Source organism: Haemorhous mexicanus, chromosome 13 (genome assembly GCF_027477595.1).
Source record: "Haemorhous mexicanus isolate bHaeMex1 chromosome 13, bHaeMex1.pri, whole genome shotgun sequence".
Classification (NCBI taxonomy): domain Eukaryota; kingdom Metazoa; phylum Chordata; class Aves; order Passeriformes; family Fringillidae; genus Haemorhous; species Haemorhous mexicanus.
This window is the reverse complement of record NC_082353.1, coordinates 2,524,141-2,545,133: the sequence shown is the minus strand read 5'-3', so window position 1 is coordinate 2,545,133 and position 20,993 is coordinate 2,524,141. Positions and strand designations below refer to the sequence as shown.

Genomic DNA, 20,993 nt, shown 5'->3' with positions numbered 1-20,993 from the left:
TCAGGAAAAAAACCTGCTCAAACCTAATGATGTTTAGAATTGTGTACAAGTAAAACACACAATAAAACAGTCTGCAAGGGATGTAAAGGATCAAAATACTCAAGATCGTTCGGACACAGAGGCATCCTGCTGTAGTGAAGTGTTTTATGCCAAGACAAAAATAGTCCTGTAAAGTGTGCTAAAATTGTTGCTTAGGCATATATATCTTCTCTTTTTTTTTTTTTTTTTTAATCAGTAACTGCAGATTATTTAAGAGCATGAATAAAGAATGCAACAAAACACTGTCATCAGATCATATTTTGTAAAAATACTAACTGTTCTCTCTGTACCAAACCAAAAACTTTGTGGAAATACAGTGTCTCAAGTGATGTAACATTTATGAAAATAAAGAGAATCAAACTGTTGAAAATTGTGCCTTTTTTTTCATTTATTTTGAGCGAGTGACAGAAAGCTATATAAAGTAGTATTACCTACAGTTAAATACATTCAGCAGTAAGTTACAGAAGTAAAAGTCCATGCTTCTGAGTATATTAACATTCTTTTGTTTCAGACACACACCTGATAAGCAGAAGACCCCAAGGATTTCAGTGCCAGCTGTGTAATCTGAATCTATCATGATCAGACTAGAAGTCACTAAAAGAAATTCATGCATTTGCAAAAACTGTGAGCTACTATAATAGAGAGTGACTCCACTGGACAATGTGCTGCCCGTCATGATGTAACTGGGCAGCCTGGAGACATCATTTACCAAGGGGAAAGAGATGAAATGGAGAGTTAAAAAAATAAGATCTATATCTAATCTACAGTTGTACTCACATTGCTTTCTCGACAGGTAAGAGTAAATTTCAGTAATTCAAACCTACGGAAGACTTTAAAAAGAAATATTGTATTTGAAGAGAAAACAAGCTATCTGAAGTATTTCTGCAACTTGCACACAGAGAAAGTCATTGATGCATTGTTTAACCTCAGTAATTCTGGGAAGTTAAAGCTCTTATATTAATGAATTAAAACAGATAATCTTTGCAAATTCACCTTGAAAGTTATGATGGGAATAAAGGAAAAATGGATATCCAATGTCAGATGTAATTGTCTAACTGAGGAAGAGTAAATCCCTAATTGCTATTATTAAAAAAAAAAAAAAAAAGAAAGAAAAAAAAGGTCAGCCTGATATAATTTCCCTACCTGTGAGCCTTTAAAAGCTACACAAAACCAAGAATGTCCTGCAGATGAAAACATTTTGAAATAAATATTCAATTATTTATAAATTATTACATAAGTAATCACTATTATAATTAGTGCAGGGCTTTTCTAAAGCAGATCTGGGAGGGAGCATGGGAGAAATTTGTACCTGTTGTTCAAATTTATAATCACTATAAAAACTTAAAATTGTTGAAGATACCACAGTTTACATTAAAACTTCTCACCTAAACATGTTATTATTCATGTAGTAATTCAAGCAAACAAAAGCTTCCTAAGCTTTGCTCTAGCCTGCTCTACTCCTGTATTAGGCCTACAGGATGCAATTATATTATGAACAACAAAAACTTTAGTGTAGGAAAACACCCAACTATTTTAGAGTCTTTTCCAGAAATAAAACTATTAAGAAAGGAAGGAAGGTGGCATTGGAATCAGTGTAAAGGATGCATTTTAACGGAATAATTGAAAAATTGCAAGTTCATTTTCAATGATCTTAGGAAAATGGAAATTCAGAAAACTCTAAGTTCTTGCTGCTTAGAGTTACATATGGTTTTTAAATGGAAAGAACTAATCCAAGGTAGCGCTCAAATTTAATTAAACAAATGTGAAAATCATTAATCATCTCCATTTGGCTCCACAGCACAGTAATTTATAACCCATTTCCTTCAGAAAGATGCTCCACAAATTCCTTCTGCCTGTGCTTAAAATCTTAGTTCTGAGAAACATCCAGATACAGGAAATAATGAACATATCTGCAAACTCACACACTGTATCAAATTCCTCATCAAGAGTAGAGAAATCCAAATGTTCCAGCCCCTTAGAATACTTTGCACCTTGGGAACTCAGTTAACTGCCTTTGGCTTCCTTTCCAAAGCTGATGGATACATCAATATACACACGTGCTTTAGGCATTTTAAGGCTTATTAAATGCTCATGTTGGTATCACAGAATTAACAAGCTTTAAAATTTAGCAGCAAATTCCACTGAAAATTTATAAAGGCAAACACGGCCAAATTGCTGTTCTGAGTTGTATATTATATATACAGGAAGTTTAACTTATATTTTTATTATTCTAAATTATTCTGGCGAAATTTCAGACTTCAACCCACTGAAGAGAACTGATGAAAATTCACCTTTGTAAACTAAATTGAAATAAGCAACTCTACTGTGTAACTGCAAATATTTAATATTCAGTATAACGATTTATATAGTAATTTAATAATTGGACTACAGCGATCATCATTAAAAAACTGAAATCCTTCTATATCACAGTAGGTGTCAGTGTCTGCTTTTCTGATAAATCATACATGCTGTGGCTAGAAAAGGTTTTTTTAATTCTGACCTGGCTTGGCAGTAACTCAGTAGACTAGCAATAAGCAGACTGACTTCTGTGTGTCCTGGGAATGCCATGCTTTAAGAGAAACCTAATTTTCTAGTTCTGGATTTTTATTTTTTTTTCACTCTACCAGAAACATGCCTAGAAAGAGCATGCATGGAAACAGAGTTACTGCAAAACTTAGAGCCAGATCAGTAGGACACAGCTCCAAAACTATTTTATGCATTTGTACTGCCTATATGGGTAGGGACTATTATACTTGCCCATTTATGAATAACAGGAATAAATAACACAAGTGATCCAATTATTGAAACCAGAAGAAAAGCCCATAAGAACATTCGATCAAGCACCTGAGCAATGTATTTCCAGTCTTCAACAACCTAAAACACAGAGAGCACATGAGCTGGTCAGTGTGGTGTGCAAGAACAGGTAAAAGCACAGTACCAAACCCTGCAATTCTCAGTTATTTCAAGAGACCTTTTTCCAACCACGTCCCGGCATAACCCTCTGGAACAATATTTTGTCATTATACTGGGAATTAGAACCAAAGCAAGCTTCCCTCTGTGAAGACTGATTAAACTATGTAGATTTTGATGCAGAAATTGACTCTGAGAAGCACCAAACATCCTCATCTATAGAGATGAGACTGGCCTGCCATTTTCTAACATACTGCAGGATACATGGCACGTGACATCATAACATGAAATTCCCAAGCAGGAGTTGAAAGCAAAAGCTGTAAAAAAACTCCAAACAACCAAAAACACCAACCCAAAACAAAAAACTAACCAGAAAACCAAAACCAAACCTCCCAAGCAGTAAATAAAAAAATTTTAAAAATTGTTAGTACAGAGCAGCTGTTGTGCTACAAACAATTGTTGAAAGCTGCAAAGAATTATACGCTGGGGAGAACACTCACAGTAGTTTCAAGACTACTTTTCTTTTTGATAAAATTATTCATATCTATACACAGTTTTGCAAGTATTGCAGATATAATTGTGCAAGCAAATTAAAACCCCGCCAAACAATTGTCTTGGATTTGAACTGCAGCTATCCATGTTTCCCAAGCCTAATGCTTCCTAAGATGTAAGGCTACAATAGCACTAGCTGTCTAGTGTTTATTAAGAACTTTTACAATTAATGCTTGCATTCTCTAGAGCCCAGTAACAATAAAACAACTGAATCCCCAGTCAGCTGTATATTAATTTCTAAGGTTTATAGTAACAAAATTACACTTGGAGAACAACATACTTACTACTTGTCTCTCACAGTGAACCCTTAATTTACAGGAAATGATGTATTTAATAGCAAATGAGTCTATTTCTGTTGTTCATACAATGCAGATGCTGCTCCAACAGTACAGCAGATACATTTATTAAAAATCTAGGCCACATCCCTTGTGACAATGTCAGAATCAAGTCCTGAGAAGGCACATCAGAGGAGGCACATCACTCCTAGTCTCGTATGGGAGAACACACTCTCAGCAACCAGAGCCTTCTGAAGACAGCAATTCCCATATGGACTAAAAGAACCTCAGCCTTTGCCATCAGGAACAGACAGCACACCACAAACTTCTATATTCCTACAAACTTCTGCATTAGACTGGAAATAGCATTTAAATCTCTGATGTACCAATGGTGCTAGCTTCAAGAGCATGTAAAGAAAATAGATTTCCAATGCTCTTACACAAATGTTGTAAACATTCATGAAGGATAATTCAGAGCACAATTGCACTCTGACACTGAAAAAAAAGCCTCTGATATCTGTGGATAAAACTTAGGGACAAACAATAGTAAGGCTAGAAGAGAACACTTAGGATGTCATTGAGTTCATGTTTCATCTGAGCACAAAATGGCCAACATATGGCTATAGCCTGTATTTAAATTAAATTAGAGCACTCAAACTATTTTTATTTGAAATTAAAAGCTGCAAGATAAGTCTTGGCAGTATTTATTTGGAAAATATAAGGCAAACGCCTATTTTTCAAGATAGCCTTTGGGTACAACATTAAAGTGAAAAAGAGCTCCTTGTCCTGTCATCTCAGCAGTGCTGTAGGGAACAGTTCCAGTACGTGCTCCTGTCACAGACAAGTGTCTCACAATGTGTAACTAATGACAAGAACTAATAGAAAACAGCAAAATACTTTTGAAGACCCCAAATACTGCACTGTATCAGCCAAACAGTCTCAGTATTGTACCATGTTTGCACTTTTTTCCAGGGGAAACAACTACACAACTTTCAGCAAAGTACAAAAGCTGGAAATCTGTAGCACATCTTGAATATGGAGCTGCCCAGTAAAGCCCTTGGCTTTCTAATCTGCACTTGTACAAAGTCAGTGCAGCAGGACTGACACACCCACCTCGCGGACCTCATTCTCCTTCATCACGTGTCTGGTAATGTAGCGGATGGATTCCAGAGCTGCTGCCAAGGTGCTCCTGGATGATTCTGAGCCATTCACATTGGCTGTTTCCTCCTTTTGAGCAAAGTACCTATCCACATGGCTCCTCATGCAAAGCAGCTTGGGCAGCTTGTGCAGAAATACCTTGCGCACCCAGGGGGCCATGGCGTTGTGTGTGGACGAGGAGCGGTGGTGGATGTTGATGGCAAAGACAGTGATCACGATGGACAAGGTCACAAATATCATAGTGAACACCAGGTACTCCCCTATGAGCGGGATAACTTTAGAAGATGACGGAATAATTTCTTCAATAACAAGAAGAAAAACAGTCAAAGATACCAGTACTGAAGTGCAGAGTGAAATTTTTTCACCTTCATTTGAAGGAAGATAGAAGACAAGGACAGTTAAAAATGAAAGCCCAATACAAGGAATAATGAGAAATAAAGTGTAAAAAAGGGGCAAACGTCTAATTATAAATGAATATGTAACAAAAGGATACCAGCAGCATCCATCAGTCCTGTTTCCTTTGCTCCCTGTTGCAGTCACTATTTCCCATTCTCCATTATCAAAAAAATCTCTTTTGTCAACATCATAATCTTCAAGAATTAGATCAACCTGTGAGCCATCGTAAGTCCAGGAACCAAATTTCATTGAGCAATTTTGAAGGTCAAAGGGGAAGAATGTTACATCAATAGTACAAGAACTTTTGTAGTTTGCTGGTGGAGTCCAAGCAATGGTGCCATCATATTTTACCACAGTTTTTGTAGATGTTCCCTCAAAACGTCCATCTGCACTGAAAGAAGAGATAAATTACAGGCAATTGCAATGGGGTGTGGGGATGTATTTAAAGAAGATATTATGCTCTGTTATTGTCATTTCAGCTGTCTATCCCTTGATAGCCAAAATTTTATATTGTCTTCATAGTCAACTTTTTCCCCTCAAATCTGAACCTAACCTAGGTAAACAGCTTTGGAAGACTGAAGAAGGACTGAAGACCTGAAAAGATCTGTGCAACTTTCCATGGTCCCAATGATTTATGAAAAGATTGCGAAATCCTGATCTTTAACAGCATGATGTTTCTATTAGTAAGACAGAATAAGTATTTTTAAATTCAGCCAAATCATAATTATTGAAGAAAAAGAGTCACTGAATGGGTAAAATAATACTTGTGCCCAAACTTGAATTTACAATCACAGCAACAGCCTTTTATCCTGACTCAACAAGTCAGGAAATGTAAAAGCACTGTATGCACACCTGGGTTGTGCACAAAGGTTAATTCAAAAGTTCTGGTTTCTGAGATCTGCTAATTTTCAAAAGAAAAAAGTCAAAACCAATCCAACCCCCCCTTATAGTTAAATGTGCCTAACTTTAATTCCATGCTGAATATGACCTAAAACAGCAGAAATTAGTTACTTCCCTCCCATCACTATACTATTTATGCCCAGCACTGTGCAAGATATTTTTCTTCAATAAAGAAAAAAGTTCACACAACAAAATGGAAATAACCTTTTCAAAGGGACTAGAAATTCCATTCAGAAGTAAAGCAAAACATTTGAGCACTTAACATGACAACAAAGTCTATTTGCATTCAGAGGCAAGTTCTTCCATGGGTTTTTGAGCCCACTATATGTACACATTATGTCTATCCAATGAGCCTCCTAGAGCAGTTTGGTCAGAGAAGTTATAAAGTAAATTCATTTTGTGTGAAAAGATTCAAACCTTACTTGTCATACAGCACAATATCTGGAATCCAAATAGAATCTGATGGGACACGGATAGATGTTATTCCTGCATAGTCTTCAGGATTCCACCTCAATTTGACATCTATCCATTCCTGTGGATATGTGAGATGTAAAAATCATTATTACTGGGAAGTGGATTTCAGCAGGGTGATACCAGATGAAAATAGATAACAGGGCAATTAACAACAATCAAATTAACTAAAATTTGCATAAAACAATGAAGTTGCTGAACAGGCATGTAGTTACCTCATTCACTATTTGTTTTCGGTTATAAGAGCTGTTTGACAATGTTTCTGTACAGAACTTAAGATATGATGTTCCTTTTTCAGAGCATGCATTTATAAGTAAGAGCTATTATAATGTAATTTAATTGTATAAATTAAATTTGAAAAAAAAACTTGTTCTGGATGAATACCAATGACTGGAAGCTAATCAGAAGCAATTTAAACATTTTCATTATACAAAAAACCCCATCATGTTCCAACTCTTAAAACTGGTTCAACTTCAAGAAGATCTGCAGAAATTATTAAAGAGGACACAAAGAATCATTAGCCCACATGGCCATCTCATATTTGCTGACTAATCTCAGAGTTTTCCTAAAAATAAAAACTTGGCCTAAAATTACAGTTACTGAAAAGAAGGAAATGGGAAGCAAAAGGAAAAAAATCAAATAAACAAACAGAAAGGAATTAGCCCAAACAAAAATAATTCCATAAGCTAATAAGTATACCCAGCATCTGCAAAGATTCTTCTCAGTTAAATCAAGAATGATCTGTGAGCAGCATTACCCAATTAAATAGTGGCAGTTAAGTTTAGCACTGGACTCTGACAATTACAAAGCTTGAGGCTTTTTCCTGCCCAGACCCAGTCTTAAGAGAAAAAAGTATTTCCTTCGAGCAAGCATATTCAACTTTGAAACTGGAATTCTACAGTAATGTATATCCAATAATTTCAAATATCCCACAGGAAAAAGACCTCAAAAATATTACACAGAAGAATACACCAACCATGCTTTTCTTAATAAAGCTTTTGAATAAAAACTTTCATACTGAAGCAGCAATTTATGGTTGGATCTATACACCTTGGTACACTAAATGGTCATGCAATGCCATATCATATTACTTTTAATTTGGTGAATTCTTATTTACCTTGTTATGGTTTTCTTAAGCCGTTTGTCACAATTAATCCTTTAAAGCATTTCCAGGGACATTCTATAAAGATACTATGCGAAATAAAATTGCATGCAAGAGCTAAGTTTTTTGAATATACAATTAACTAGAAAAGTTTCTCCTAAATTTTGATTTGCAGTTATGAAGCTTCAGAAATTTTCATCAATATTTACACATACCTGTTTCAACCATACATTTGTTGTCATCAACTGATTTTTTTCATCCTGTAATATAAAGCATATATCACAAAAAATAATCTATCCATAGGAAATAGCTGCTTTAGTTCCCAGAGGTCTGTAACTTAAAATACAAAACACACTGCTGAAAGCATTCTAATCACTAAGTATGTTTATATGAGAACATTGTATATTGATCTACAGGGCATTTTTATTGCACAGAGAATAATTTAAGATGCTTAATCTATTGTGTTTAACAGGCACAATTATTTTACATGAAATTATGCTCCTTTTAAAGTTAGTGGAAAAAAAATACAACTCATGTACTATACATACCACATCTACGAGCTGAGAGATCGCAAGGCCAAACTTGATTTTTATTGTGTCATTCAAGCGTTCCACTGGACGAACCCATCTCTGATAGTCTTCAAATAAATGCTTAAACAAACGATCTTCACTTTTAGCAATAAAAGAAGGTTCAGATACAGCTACATTTAAAAAAAAAAAATTATTGACATTGATTCAGATGAGCAGCATACATCTGCATTCTTGTGTCCAAACAGTTACAGCTTTTTTTATGCAGAGTTCAATTCTTCATCTCCTCCCCTTCTCTCCAGAAGCATGCCCAAGGTCATGGAAGTAGAATTTTATGAAGTTACCTGGTTTTATTAGCACCCTCATACCATTATCATGCTTCTAAAATTGATGACTCAAGAACACTAAGATAATCTCAGCAGGCAAAAAGCTCTTACATCATTTACCCAATGCCAGGCAATTATGGAACTCCTCTAAAACAGAAAGCTGATCTGGGAGGGACTGAAGTTCTGTCAACCTACATCCACATTACACATCTGTAGTATACTGCATAACTTGCAATCCAGTTTGAAACTTCAACCTCTTTGTTTAATGTATTTCTTCTAATGTTTGGGCATATTTACCATGTATAAATTTTGCTGCACTTGTAGAGCACTTTCCCTCACACTGTTTTGTATCTTAGATGCATGTGCCAAACCATTTACTAGCTGACTCTCTACCCATTCTAATGTTACACTGACTGGGATGCACCTTCTAGCTCTTTCTCAGCTCTCAAGGGGTCATTTTGGGGAAGATGGAGGAAGAGAGGAGGAAAAAAGGGAAGATCAGAGTCTAGCTAAATAACTGCAGTAAGGACAGCTTTCAAAGGTGTTGTGAAAGACCTGAAGATGGCTGCTGCCTCGAGAAGCACAAACTACACACAGAACCTTGCATGGAAGGGTCTCCAATCCCCAGACATAAGTTATAATGACCACCAGAAAACACTGACATGTTCCAGATAAAGATTTTTACTACTTACCAATGAAATTTAAAAGGGAACTATGGCCAAAAAAAGACCTAGCAACTACTATCATCAGTTTAAGGGACAGCATAAACAAAAGAAAGGAGCTCACCACCATCTCTTTTAAATGCAGACTTAAAATATTATGCTATTACATAAATCTATGGCACAACCTCTCTAGAAATCACACGCTCACTAGCAGCATCCATCTAAAAAAAGATGTATCAGAAGCAGAAAATCACCAGAGAATAAACAGATTTAAACCAGAGACAGTCATCCATACAAGGAGAGATTTAAAAGATTAACATTACTTTCTTTGGAGAGGAGGTGAATTTAGTCAACATAACAGAAGTAGATCAACTAGGAATGATACAGGCAGAAAAAACATTAGTGGTATCTAATCTCTCATAAAATAAGCTAAAGGAAACAAAGTATGAATTAAAGGCAGCATAAATAATGCCTGCTTGAAGTTCATTACCATCAACATTCAGTAAATCAGCAATTCACAGATACTGAAGAGGACTGGGGTTTTAGAATTGCCTGGGATTTCTGCACTGTAGGTCAGGTAGTGTCACACCTGCATAGGGCAGCAGTTCTCATTCCCAAAAAACTTGCTAAAGCTACCTCAGAGTTTGACCAACACTTCCACAATTTGGCATTTGTGGCAGAGGCCTGGCTGACACCTCTTAAGCCATTAATTTGAACTGACCTAACCCAGTCCCATGTGACTGCAGCCACTGCAGCCTAGACAAACCAAGATGGGCAGCCCAAGTTTTAAGTACCCTTGCATTCACTGAAGTGTGACTGCTGTGCTGCAAAAGGCTCCCTGTACAGGCCCTTTGGTGAACACAGCCAAAGCACTGCAGAGCTCAGCAAGGCAGGTCCCTGCCTTTGGCAATGCAAGTGTGGGGCAGTCGAGGAGAAATATTATTATTTTACACATTAACCAGACTTCTCTGACATGTCATAGTAGCAGCAAAAGCAGAATGTAACCTAACAAATAGGATCAGCAGGATCCCTTTTTCCTACAAGTCTTACCCTACACTAATGTGCTGCTGAATGGTTCTTGCTGTGTGCCAAACCAACATTTGGATTTTAAGACAAGTCACTCTTCTGTTTCAAAACACAAATCTTTCTGGCTTGTAGGATGTGCAAGAACTGATGGGCAACCTACACTATACCACTGAGATAGCTCAGGTGGATACAGAAAAACTCACAGAATATAAGAATACCTGCCAAAAAGGATCCAGCAACAGAAAGTTGCACACGTACAAGTTATCTTGTAAATGTACAAGTGCCAAAAATATATTTAACTGGTTCAGTATATCCTCATTAGCCACGGATTTTTTCTTATTTGTAACTACAGACAGATTTGCCAAGCCCTACATTTTACAGACATCCAAAAGAATGCTTCCTGAAGACACAACTTAATTTCTCTATTTCTATATCTCTATTTCCTGAATTATGAATGGTTTTGTGTATATTCCAGCCTAATATTTCATAAATACTTGATTTTTATATTAGCATTAATTACATTTCCCTCCTCCAGTTACAACTCTCAACTGAATTTAAGACTGACTATGCAGCTGGATAGTATCTCTCAATTAATTGACCTTGAAGCAATTCAGAGGCAAAGTTGCACTTTCACCATTTCTGTGTTCCTGTAAGACAACCTCCTGTGCAGCAAAACAGCATCCTCAGGGTACACGTTGTTTCCAGATGAAGCTTCTCTTAAAACACAGCATCTCCTCTGCTATGCTAAAAGGGGACATGTTCCTTTACTGCTTTTATATACTTAGATTATTTTTCAAGCATTTTATACTCAGACCTATAGTATACTCACTAATCTATTACAATGACCATTACTTACCAACAATATAGTTCAATTATTTCTTTCTTTTTCTGATCACAGATGTCTCCACATTTTTCAATATTTCTAGTTTATTCTCTTTATTAAAACATTGGGGCAAAATGTTTTATTAAGACTTTTTGCAAAGTCTTAATAAACTCTTACCATTCCCAGCCTCCTCATGGAGCTCTCCTTTGTTCAGGAAGTCTTTTCTAGACTTCCTGAACAAAGGAGAGCTCCATGAGGAGGCTGGGAATGGTAAGAGTTTATTAAGACTTTGCAAAAACAAAATAAGTAATCACCCCTACCTTGTAATTTTATTTAATGTGGCCATTCAAATAATTTGTAACACAGAATGCATATGTTTTATATTTCTTTCCCATGTATCTATGATTTTAAGATTACAACAAGGGGCTGTGATTCTTAGTTACTCCTTGTATTAACATCAATATAAAAATTGTGAACACTCGGTGACAAGTGGAAAAAAATGTAAAGATAGGAAAACAGCTAAAACGGTTTTAGTGGCTTAAGGCAGCAGAGTAGCTATGCTGGCTGGAGAAAAACAGAAAGAGGTTAAAGCCTATGACTAGCAAGATTAGCAAACAAACAACTCAGAGTACAATCTCATACTAAATCAGATGGCAAGAGATTATGGCCACACAGCCCTGCCACCAGCTCAGAGTACAAAAATACTTGAACGATCTGTAGCCTTTGAAGGGCAGTTCTAAGCTGGCCTGTATTGGTGTGGCTTCATTTCTATTGAGGCCAGGGAACTTCTGCAGCTTAAATCAAAGGTAGCTCTCTGCACTGTTCAGTGGGAACTCCCAATGACAACGTTCTCTTGATTATTTGCACCTTAAATTCTTCTCACTGCCCCTCAGTGTAAGTCCATATTTAGCAACTAAAAAACCCAAAAACACCACACCTAAATCACATACAAGGTTGGATGGCTGAAATTTTAATTCTGCAGAAAGGAGACAAATGCTTATGCACAAAGCAGACTAATGATTCAATTTTTTCCAACTCTGAAGTACCTGGAGAAAGCTTTTGACAAAGGCTAAGTAAAAATGCTAATGAAACACTTGACCTTGAAAAATTCTATTTAAAAATTCGGTTCTACCACTTCCTCCATAGATATTTAACAAACTTTTTTATTAAAGTACTTTGGAAGAACTATTTAGAAAATAGAGTGAAACATTACATGGGCCTCACATGCATGAATAGCATAATGAAACATGTACATGTCTATTTATCTTGATAACATTCTCAAGCCATAATTTCACATGGGCTGCTAATGGCTGACTTTTTAAATGTTGTAGAGAAGAAAAAAAAGATGGGTTTACAAAAGAATAACACTTTTGTAATTTTCTGTACCATTATGGGATTAAATTTCCTAGCATCTTATTATGATTTAGCAACATTATTCCTTTTATAAGAATTACTAGTGAAATACTTGGTGTTACAGGCTTGATCCCAGAGGTATTTTCATAAATCTTTCTTTTTAAATAGGGGACCACCAGAGACCATGCTTCTCCAAAGAACAAGCTTTCTTTGAACTCTGTATTCTTCTGCACTTGCTTAGGTAAAGAGTCCAAGAGCCAGATTGGCAGTGCAGATGTAACACTGGTCCTTATACATTAAACAGCACAGTTCAAAGCATTTTCTCATTTAAACAGTGTAACTCAAAGCATTTTGCAAATCAATTTGCAATTGACAGAATTGAGTGTTAATGATTTCAGGTTTTCTTTGCATCACTACTGGGTACAAAAGGAGGCCCATGGGGAAAGGGCCACTTTCTAGAAGTATAATGTTAACATGCATATTCAGAAGTAATATACATTACTAATGCATGTTTATAATCATATACCATTACAGAAAAAAAACCACTGTTAAGGACAATAAACATTGCAAAATATCCATACTTTGCAGTTGACATTATATTCTTTAACTCTGGGGTAATATAACACAAACTTATCCACAAATCTAACTGCTAGATACTACAACTAATAATTTCCTTAGAAATCTGGAAGGTGAAGGAATATATACAGTATCCCTGCCTTCAGTACTCTAGTATATTCATTGAGATGATCTCCCATCATTATTTATTTAGGTAGAAAAGACAGGTAATGTATTAAATTGAAGTTTTATTTTATACTGATTCCTCTGACCCTTTGAAAAGGATCATGAGTCATACTTCCTGCATGCTCTTTAATTTTTTGGCCTACTTTTTCTTCTATGCATTAGCAATTGCCCAGAATCCAATCACAGTCAAGCATTTAATTAACAGCAAGCATTTACAAAGATCACAATCATCTTAACTAGGATGTCTGTAAGTCAAAGCAGCAATACTAACTTTATTCTATTTACTGCATAGAAGTCAGAAAAGCCAACGATTACATTCTGAGCTTCCCAGAACTATCTTTTCCTCCCCTGTTTAAAAAATAAAGGCAAATCCTATCACTACACCTACAAGCGTGGAAAAGGTGGCTTAAAAGTTACTGGGACGATTTGTGCCTTCCCTCTTACCCAGCACATCAACCTCCAGCCAACCAGGAGCAAAGTAAAACTACATATACTGGACATGAAACTGTGAGGAATTTTGAACTGCAATACTGCTTAGTACTTACCAATATGCACAGAAGTACAAGAGTTGCTCACAGGAAGTAGAGATGGTGTTTCTCACATTCAATTAAAATTTAAAATGGTAAAGGTACAACTTGATGGTTGTAAAGGAGAATGAAACTACCCCCTAGGAGCTTAGCAATGAGGTATAATCATGGCACATATTTCTGCATACATGTACAAGTTTGGTTAATAACCATAACAGACTGCCATGTAGTGTGTAAACTAACCAAGAAATAGATGTGAACTGACAGTCTTTAGATTAAGAGCTAACTCGACCACCAACCATTTGCTTCTGAGGACCTGTGCTGTGGATGCTAGGGTAAGCCCACACCACGGGCCCAACAGCTGACCTCCCTAGTGACACAGCTGGCAGCAGCAGTGACAGCCACCTGCAGCTGTAACTGCAGCCTGTGCCTGCCACAGCACTGCCTGCCCAGCTCACTGACACCAGCGTGCTCCACTCAGCTCCCACAGCCACAACTGGGATCCCCCACCCTGCCCCACAGGAAAAGGTGCTGCACGCCAGCCTGCCCTGGGGAAAATCCTGTCACACTGAAGGCAGGAGGATGTTCCTGTAATGGATCCAGGATTTTGTCATCTCTCTTCATACCACTTCGAATCATTCCATCATTTTCACTGATTGCTGACACTGAAGATGGACTGTGAAGTCAGCATTGAGGAACGCTGAAAGCAAGCAGCAAAAAGGGACTATAGAAGTGCAGACAGCATGAGGAAGAACAAGTGTGGTAAGTTCTACCTGATAAGTAGAACCATTTATAAATTTAGAGGCTGCGTGTCATGGAATTAAACACAAATCCAAAATGTAAGTAAAAAAGACCTTATGGAAATAAGAAACAGGCCAGGGCTTCTCACAAGCTGCCAGTGCAGCCCTGGGTGCTGCAGACGTTGGGCAGCAGCCTTACCTTCTGCCTCAGGAGTGTTTTGCCCACTCAGCTCCATTCCAGTCTTGGATACACTGGAACACGGAATCCTACAGCTCACAGAAATCAGCTACATTGCACAAAACCAGATGAGGAGATTTCAAAACCTATAATATCACACAAACCCTGGGGCTTACCATTCTAAAAAGTGGGAAACTATGCCAGTATTTCCTTCCACAGTTCCTTCTACAAATCAACACAGTCATTTCTCCACGAATCAGTGCTCACATTTATCCCCTTAAGAACCTCTAAGGAAAGGACAAAATATTTTAAGAGAAAAATCACAAGAAACCCATACAGGCAGGAAGGTTTTCAGCTTTCTGGTGGGCAGGGAGAAGGATTTGATCTGTTTAAGTGAGTGGAAAACACTTGGGTGCATGAAGTGCCAGGGAAACACCACCACAGGTCTGCAGCACAGCACACCAGGGCTAGGCTAGAGGCTCTTGGTAACCTCAGCTCCATTTGGGCATTTGAGTCTCACCTGTTAGTTGAAAATTCAGAGCAAGAACAAAACATACTTTGACTGTATTTTAAATCAGCAAGTATTTTCTCCTGACAATTTGGAGTTAGCCAGGATAAAATACTGGTTCACTATTAACTGAAGGAAACACCAAATTAATTTACAAGCACTTTTATACCAAATTTCATTTCATTTTAGAAAAAAAACAAGTTATGAAAAGAAACTTTAGCCTCACGGTATAAAATCAGTTCTCAATGAAGTCAAAACTGCTGGCTTGTGCCAAAAGGCAAAACCTGGCTCACCCTGACTGCAGGTAATTCCATGCAGTCATATAAATCATATAATGTAACATAATGACTTTGCATCTTCTGTCATGAAGAACAGGAAAAACACTACTTTTCCAAATGTTGGGACAAAGAATAGTCTTTTAAATTACATTCAGCAGTAACAGACTGAGTATTTGTGGGCTGAATTAAAACCTAGATGTTGATACAATCAGCTTTCCATAAACGATATTTACAACCTCTTTTTCAATTTTCAGTTAATACAAAAAAAGTTCAAATTTATCTTTCGTTATTTTTTTGTCTGCCTTTAATTGTAGTTGTGGTTTCAAGACATTCAGCAAGACTCTTGGGAATGCAGTGACAAATTATATAAGTGCAACATTTTGAAACAACTGTTTCTAAATAAATCTGTGGAAGAGAGGTGATTTTGCTCTTTTAATCTTTGTATAATTCTATAAACAGTCCAGCTTCACATGCTATTTCACATCCTTCAACTCGGAAAGTAAAATCCTGATTGAATTATGAGACTGCCTCTTTTGAAGTCAAAGAAATGATGCACGACTAAACTAACGAGAGTTGTGTTATAAATTCTTAAGAGGGTTGTTTTCATGTGCGGTCACATTCATACGCGAAATTACAATTATTAAAATATATTCTGCAAGTTTACCTCTGTGCCAGATGCAGAGCATGCACCACAAACCTCTAACTGCACCTCCTCTCAAAAGGTGAGCAGATAAAAACCTGAAAGCTACGGCAGCTGAGATCTTTAAAGCATTATATATACATGCACATTTAGGAAGTGTATGTAATGTAATGAAATGGGAGGCATTCCAGACTGATAATGCACCTGAAAACCCACAGTTTAGAAAAGACATTTTCCCCCTCTCCTGCGAGGGGGCAGCCCTGGTGAGCGCGTTTGACAGCGCTCCCCGCAGGTCCCGCTGGTTCTCCTAAAGCTAGCGCAGCCCTGAGACCCTCCCTCAGCAGCCACACCGCACCCGGCACCAGCCTTACCTTAACCTCGTCCGGGAAAAAGTTGACGGCGCGGAAAACGAAGCTGGCGCGCAGAGACCCCATCTCCGACAGCTGCCCCCGCCGCCGCACAATCCCGCCGGCCTCCCCTCACGGAGCGCTCCCGCTGCCCCCGCTCCCAGCCGGGCAGGGCAGCGGCGCCCGCAGACCCCCGGGCCACGCTGCCTCCCGCTCCGGCCCCGGCGGCCCCGCACAGCGCTGCTGGGCTCGGAACCCCCGGCCGGCCGAGCCCTCACCTCCGACACCCTCCTGGCTCCTCACCGGAGCGCTTTTAACCCTTCACTCTTCTTCCCAGTGGCCCCGCCGACCCTCACCCCCTGGGGCCGCCCCGAGCCGCCTTACCCGCGTGTGAGGCTCCGCGCTGGCCGAGCAGGGGCGCGCAGAGCCAGGTGAGGAGGAGCACGGACGGAGGGCAGCCGCGGTACGGCCGCTCTCCGCGCCCGGCCATGGCTAGGGCACGGCCCCGCTCGCTCCGAGCCCCGCGGCGGGAGCCGGGAGCCGCCGGGGCCGGGCGGCGCTGGCCCCGCCCCGCGGGGGCCGTGAGGGGCGCGGGGGGCGGGCGTCTCGGACAGCGCGGGCCCGGCGCCGCCGCCGGCCTCGGGAGCGGCCCTCGGCCCCGCGCGGGAGCCGGGGCGGTCGGAGGAGCTCCCGGCAGGACCGCGGGGAGGAGGCGGCAGCGCTGCGCCCTCAGGCTCGGTCCCCGTGCCCGTTCCGCCGCCCGGGAGCGGCTCCTGGCGGGGCCGAGTAGGTGCGTGGTTGCTGCAGCAGCCGCGCTCGGTAACCCCGGCACAGCCGCCCGGGCAACGCCTGCTGCATCTGCTCTATGCTTTTGGGAGGGTGCGAGTGTAAGTGACTTCTGGCGAAAAAGAATCTTTTAATTTCCATTGCATTTGAAACACCCGGTAGGGGTTTTTTTGTAAGTTTCTTAATCAGTACGATTTTTAAAAGTTTCTAATTTAGAATATTTTGGAACTTTTAATCTAAAATAGATAAACTAATGCAAGCTAAAAAGACATAAGATATTTCCATATCTTTAGGTATATTACAGATGTACAACATATATAATAAATACTCTGTACAGAACACCACTTTTTTCTGTATCAGATACATAAAATCTGTTACGAAAGACAACTTCCAACACACACGCTGTGAAATTTAATCAGTGATTTTTCCTAAATCATCCTAATGGAAACGTGTAGTGTACACATTGCCAAAAAAATAGAAGCAGCTGGCAATAACATATTTTTTACATCTAAGACAGTGTTTAGTATTTCATAGAGAGAAAAGACATGGAAAGAAGGGCTAAATGACTTTACCATGTTAATCAGCTTGTACATGAAAAGTGCTAGATACAGCATTCCTCAGGAAAATAGTCCTTATTTAACTCAAATAATTTTAGCAAATTTATACCTTTCTAAAATGAGCACTACCCAAACAGCAATTTCATTAATCATGTTGTTGATTTTCAAAATTCTTTTATACCAGTTGTTTATTTTACAGAAAAACTGCATCTCTCTGTGTAAACAGTGAATCTTTTCAATGACCAAAACAGAATACTGGAGCATTTCAATCCCTTTCTTAATTTTTTGACTCATGTTTTTCTGTATTATCTTTTCCTGCAGCCATATTTGGGTTGTGCATGTCTGTGCAAGACATAATGCAGGCGGTACGAGCACATAAAAAAGGCTGCTTACACAGGAGTTTCTTCCAGCACACTTCTAGTGACAGGCTGTATTGATTTGAAGGCTCTGCAGTAAATATGGTCATTTTATATAGTAAGAATCCATTTGTATATAGCATATCTTCTACAATCAAAATATTTGTGTAAAGGATGCAGTATGCTCTTATTTTGAAATGCTTAATGTATGTACAGTTGTCAACTCAAGATTTTGTAGTAAATGAAAAATATATTTTAGCCCAAAACAGGGCACAAACGCCCCCTTTTTTTTTTTTTTTTTTTTTTTTTTTTTTTTGGGTGACACTCTAGTTCTGCTATTTTCTGAGTGCTTCAAGAATTACTGGGCAATATTTGTACTGAAATTGCAGCTCGGTAGTTTTGATGGAAGCTGGTTCACTACTGCACTGCACCTGGTGTTCCTAACATGAGATTACCAGGTAAAATCTGTATTTCTGTGCAGTGCAGCAGATGCATTTTAGAGCCATAATGTGTGGCTACCAGTGTTGAACCTAGCTGCCACTAGGACATGCAGGATGTAGGAAACTGCTTTTATTACATAACTGTGGATTTGTGTGCAGCTGGGTCCTAACTAGGCAAAACAGATGCTGTGGGATATAAAAGGATTAAACCGTCTGGGTTACATGCCTAACATTTTGCTGAATATTTTATGGAGCATCATCTGGCACATGTTAATTATGTTGTATTATTACTGTTTTAGAAAACACTATTTATAAATAAGTAGATGTTTTTTCCTGCTGCTTTGAACTTGGAGCAGAATGTTAAGAGTATCAACAGCATGTCAAGTTTACTATTTACCACTAAATGAAAGCCTAAACAATTACATGAGTAATGCTGTCTTTCAAAGGACCCTTGTCAGCAGGAGGTGACATCTGAAGGTCCCTGCTGAAGTACACTCTGAGAATCTGCAATAAATTGGCTGATGGCAGCTTTTACTGTGCACTGAAGAGCAGTTTAACTGGAAAGCCAAATGCCAAATTAAACCCGGGTAAAAATAGCCAGCTGCTCAGTTCTATTTGTAAAATGAGAAATGTTCTAAAAACTTTGTGAAGCTGAGTTTTCTCCAGATTAAAGCCAGTGAACGGTACTCTTAGATCCAGGGTGGGTTTTCATATTGTAGTAGAAATAACTGCAATTAAAACTTGGAAATTAGGATCATTTTTACTGCAGAAGAACATAGCAGAAAACACTCTTTGAAGAAAATGAAAGACATTTAAATAAGTCTTAGGATCTCCATCAGTCTAAAACGAAACAGTTTCTCTCATGTGTGAAGTATTTGAGTGTGCCAGCTTCTTGGACTTACATGCCTTGTATACTGAGCTGTGTTATCCATGTATCACAGTCCTGAGGCCTCTGAAACCACTGAACCTTTCAATAATTATATTCATTTTCACAACACACTGGAGAAGTATTTCTTCCTAATTTTAAGGTTGTGAAGAGAAAGAATAAATAATTACCTTGAAAATACATACGAAACCAGAAGCAGCTGTCAAATTTAATATCAGGAGTTTTTTGTTATCTCTTAATTCAGGTGCTTTTGTAACTGACAAGTCAAACATTTGGATGAAGAGGGAAGCATACCTAAAGGAGGTCATATAAGAAGCAGTCTTGGAAGTTAATTTGACTTTATTTGAACAGAATACAGTCACCTAGAAAACAAGCTAACTATTTTTAAACACTGACAGATGCAAGAGACAGCACAGGTAATTATTGGAGAAGCAGTAGTTTCATTATCTCTTAAACTACTTAGAATAACAAACCACATTACAATTTCTTAGGACAATCTATTTGTGAATATTTGCATATTTGCCCTAACAAGTTCTATCATGCACTCAAGTGAGATATAAGCTAACTAGTTTAAGTTTACAAACATCATATTTTGCAAACAATATTAAGTAAATGCTTTTACCTAATCGGAAAAATCTGTCACCTTTCACAGCACCACATGAAGATCTTGTTTTAAAATAGCATTAAATCCACAGCAATAGCTAAATATTTTAAATACTTATGTATTACACTGTAAACTATGTAAACACTACGTACACCAAAAAAAAAAAAAAAAAAAAAAAAACCATACAAAGAACAGGAAGATCATTTTGATTAGCAAAGATACCTCAAATGTATCGCCAGAATCATTTTTCTGTTCTTACGACTTATCCCCAAACCACTCCCAGAAAAGGCACAGTTGGTGGTGATTTTTTTGTTTTTTTTTTTTTTTAAACACACAAAGCCAGAATCAATACAACAGGCCAATGCAGTTGAACACTGCTCTTATTTCTAGGAAGAATAGGAAAGGAACTTGCATTAGTGTCCAGATGGCTCAGGAAGATTCTAATAATGAAAGATCTCCAGCATCTGCTTACTGCCCTAGGCTCAAATGCAGAAACGAATCCCAAATTAAATTTTGGTTAGGAGAACTTGGCTGTACATCTTGGACATGACTGCCAGCTAGAGTCACTTGCCTATTCCAAGGCAGTACTGAGGCTCAGTTCACAATCAGCTATTAATGGCACTCAGGAGAGATGATGGTTTTCTAAATTAAATTGGTAATTACTTCAAAGATTATACTCAAGAAGTATCAGACAATACTTCTTCCACATTGTGCAAACAAAACCTTTAAATAAATAGATCTTTTAAAACCTATTATAATGCTTCAATACATTTATTAAAGTCATTCTAACTTTTTCTTATTACAGTATCTAAAAAGTTCTCCTTTACCAGGAAATGATGCCATGTTTGGCAAGAAAATGGTATTGGTAATTCTTTAAACCAAAAT

At 38.2% G+C, this 20,993-nt stretch overlaps 1 protein-coding gene across 2 annotated transcripts; it reads right to left on the bottom strand.

Moving 5' to 3' along the window:
- Nucleotides 1-409: 409 nt before the first annotated feature.
- Nucleotides 410-17,020, bottom strand: CHRNA5 (cholinergic receptor nicotinic alpha 5 subunit). 2 transcript variants are annotated; one of them, XM_059857894.1, is made up of 6 exons: nucleotides 16,864-17,020; nucleotides 8,352-8,503; nucleotides 8,019-8,063; nucleotides 6,653-6,762; nucleotides 4,890-5,721; nucleotides 410-2,913 (listed from the first exon to the last, which is right to left on the bottom strand). In XM_059857894.1, exons 1-6 carry the CDS (start codon nucleotides 16,967-16,969, stop codon nucleotides 2,752-2,754), a joined length of 1,407 nt encoding a protein of 468 aa, XP_059713877.1. In that variant the 5' UTR covers nucleotides 16,970-17,020; the 3' UTR covers nucleotides 410-2,751. The 2 variants fall into 2 exon arrangements, with proteins under 2 accessions (XP_059713877.1, XP_059713878.1); XM_059857895.1 differs by lacking the exon at nucleotides 16,864-17,020 and adding an exon at nucleotides 14,728-16,519.
- Between the last annotated feature and the right edge of the window lie 3,973 nt (nucleotides 17,021-20,993).

Excerpts from the sequence above, each read along its gene's own strand:
- CHRNA5 (XM_059857894.1), bottom strand. The coding sequence starts at position 16,969 with ATGGCCGGGCGCGGAGAGCGGCCGTACCGCGGCTGCCCTCCGTCCGTG. Across the intron at positions 8,504-16,863 it reads GCGCGGAGCCTCACACGCGG|CTGTATCTGAACCTTCTTTT; the intron begins GTAAGGCGGCTC and ends TTTTAAATGTAG. Across the intron at positions 5,722-6,652 it reads GATATTGTGCTGTATGACAA|TGCAGATGGACGTTTTGAGG; the intron begins GTAAGGTTTGAA and ends CTCTTCTTTCAG.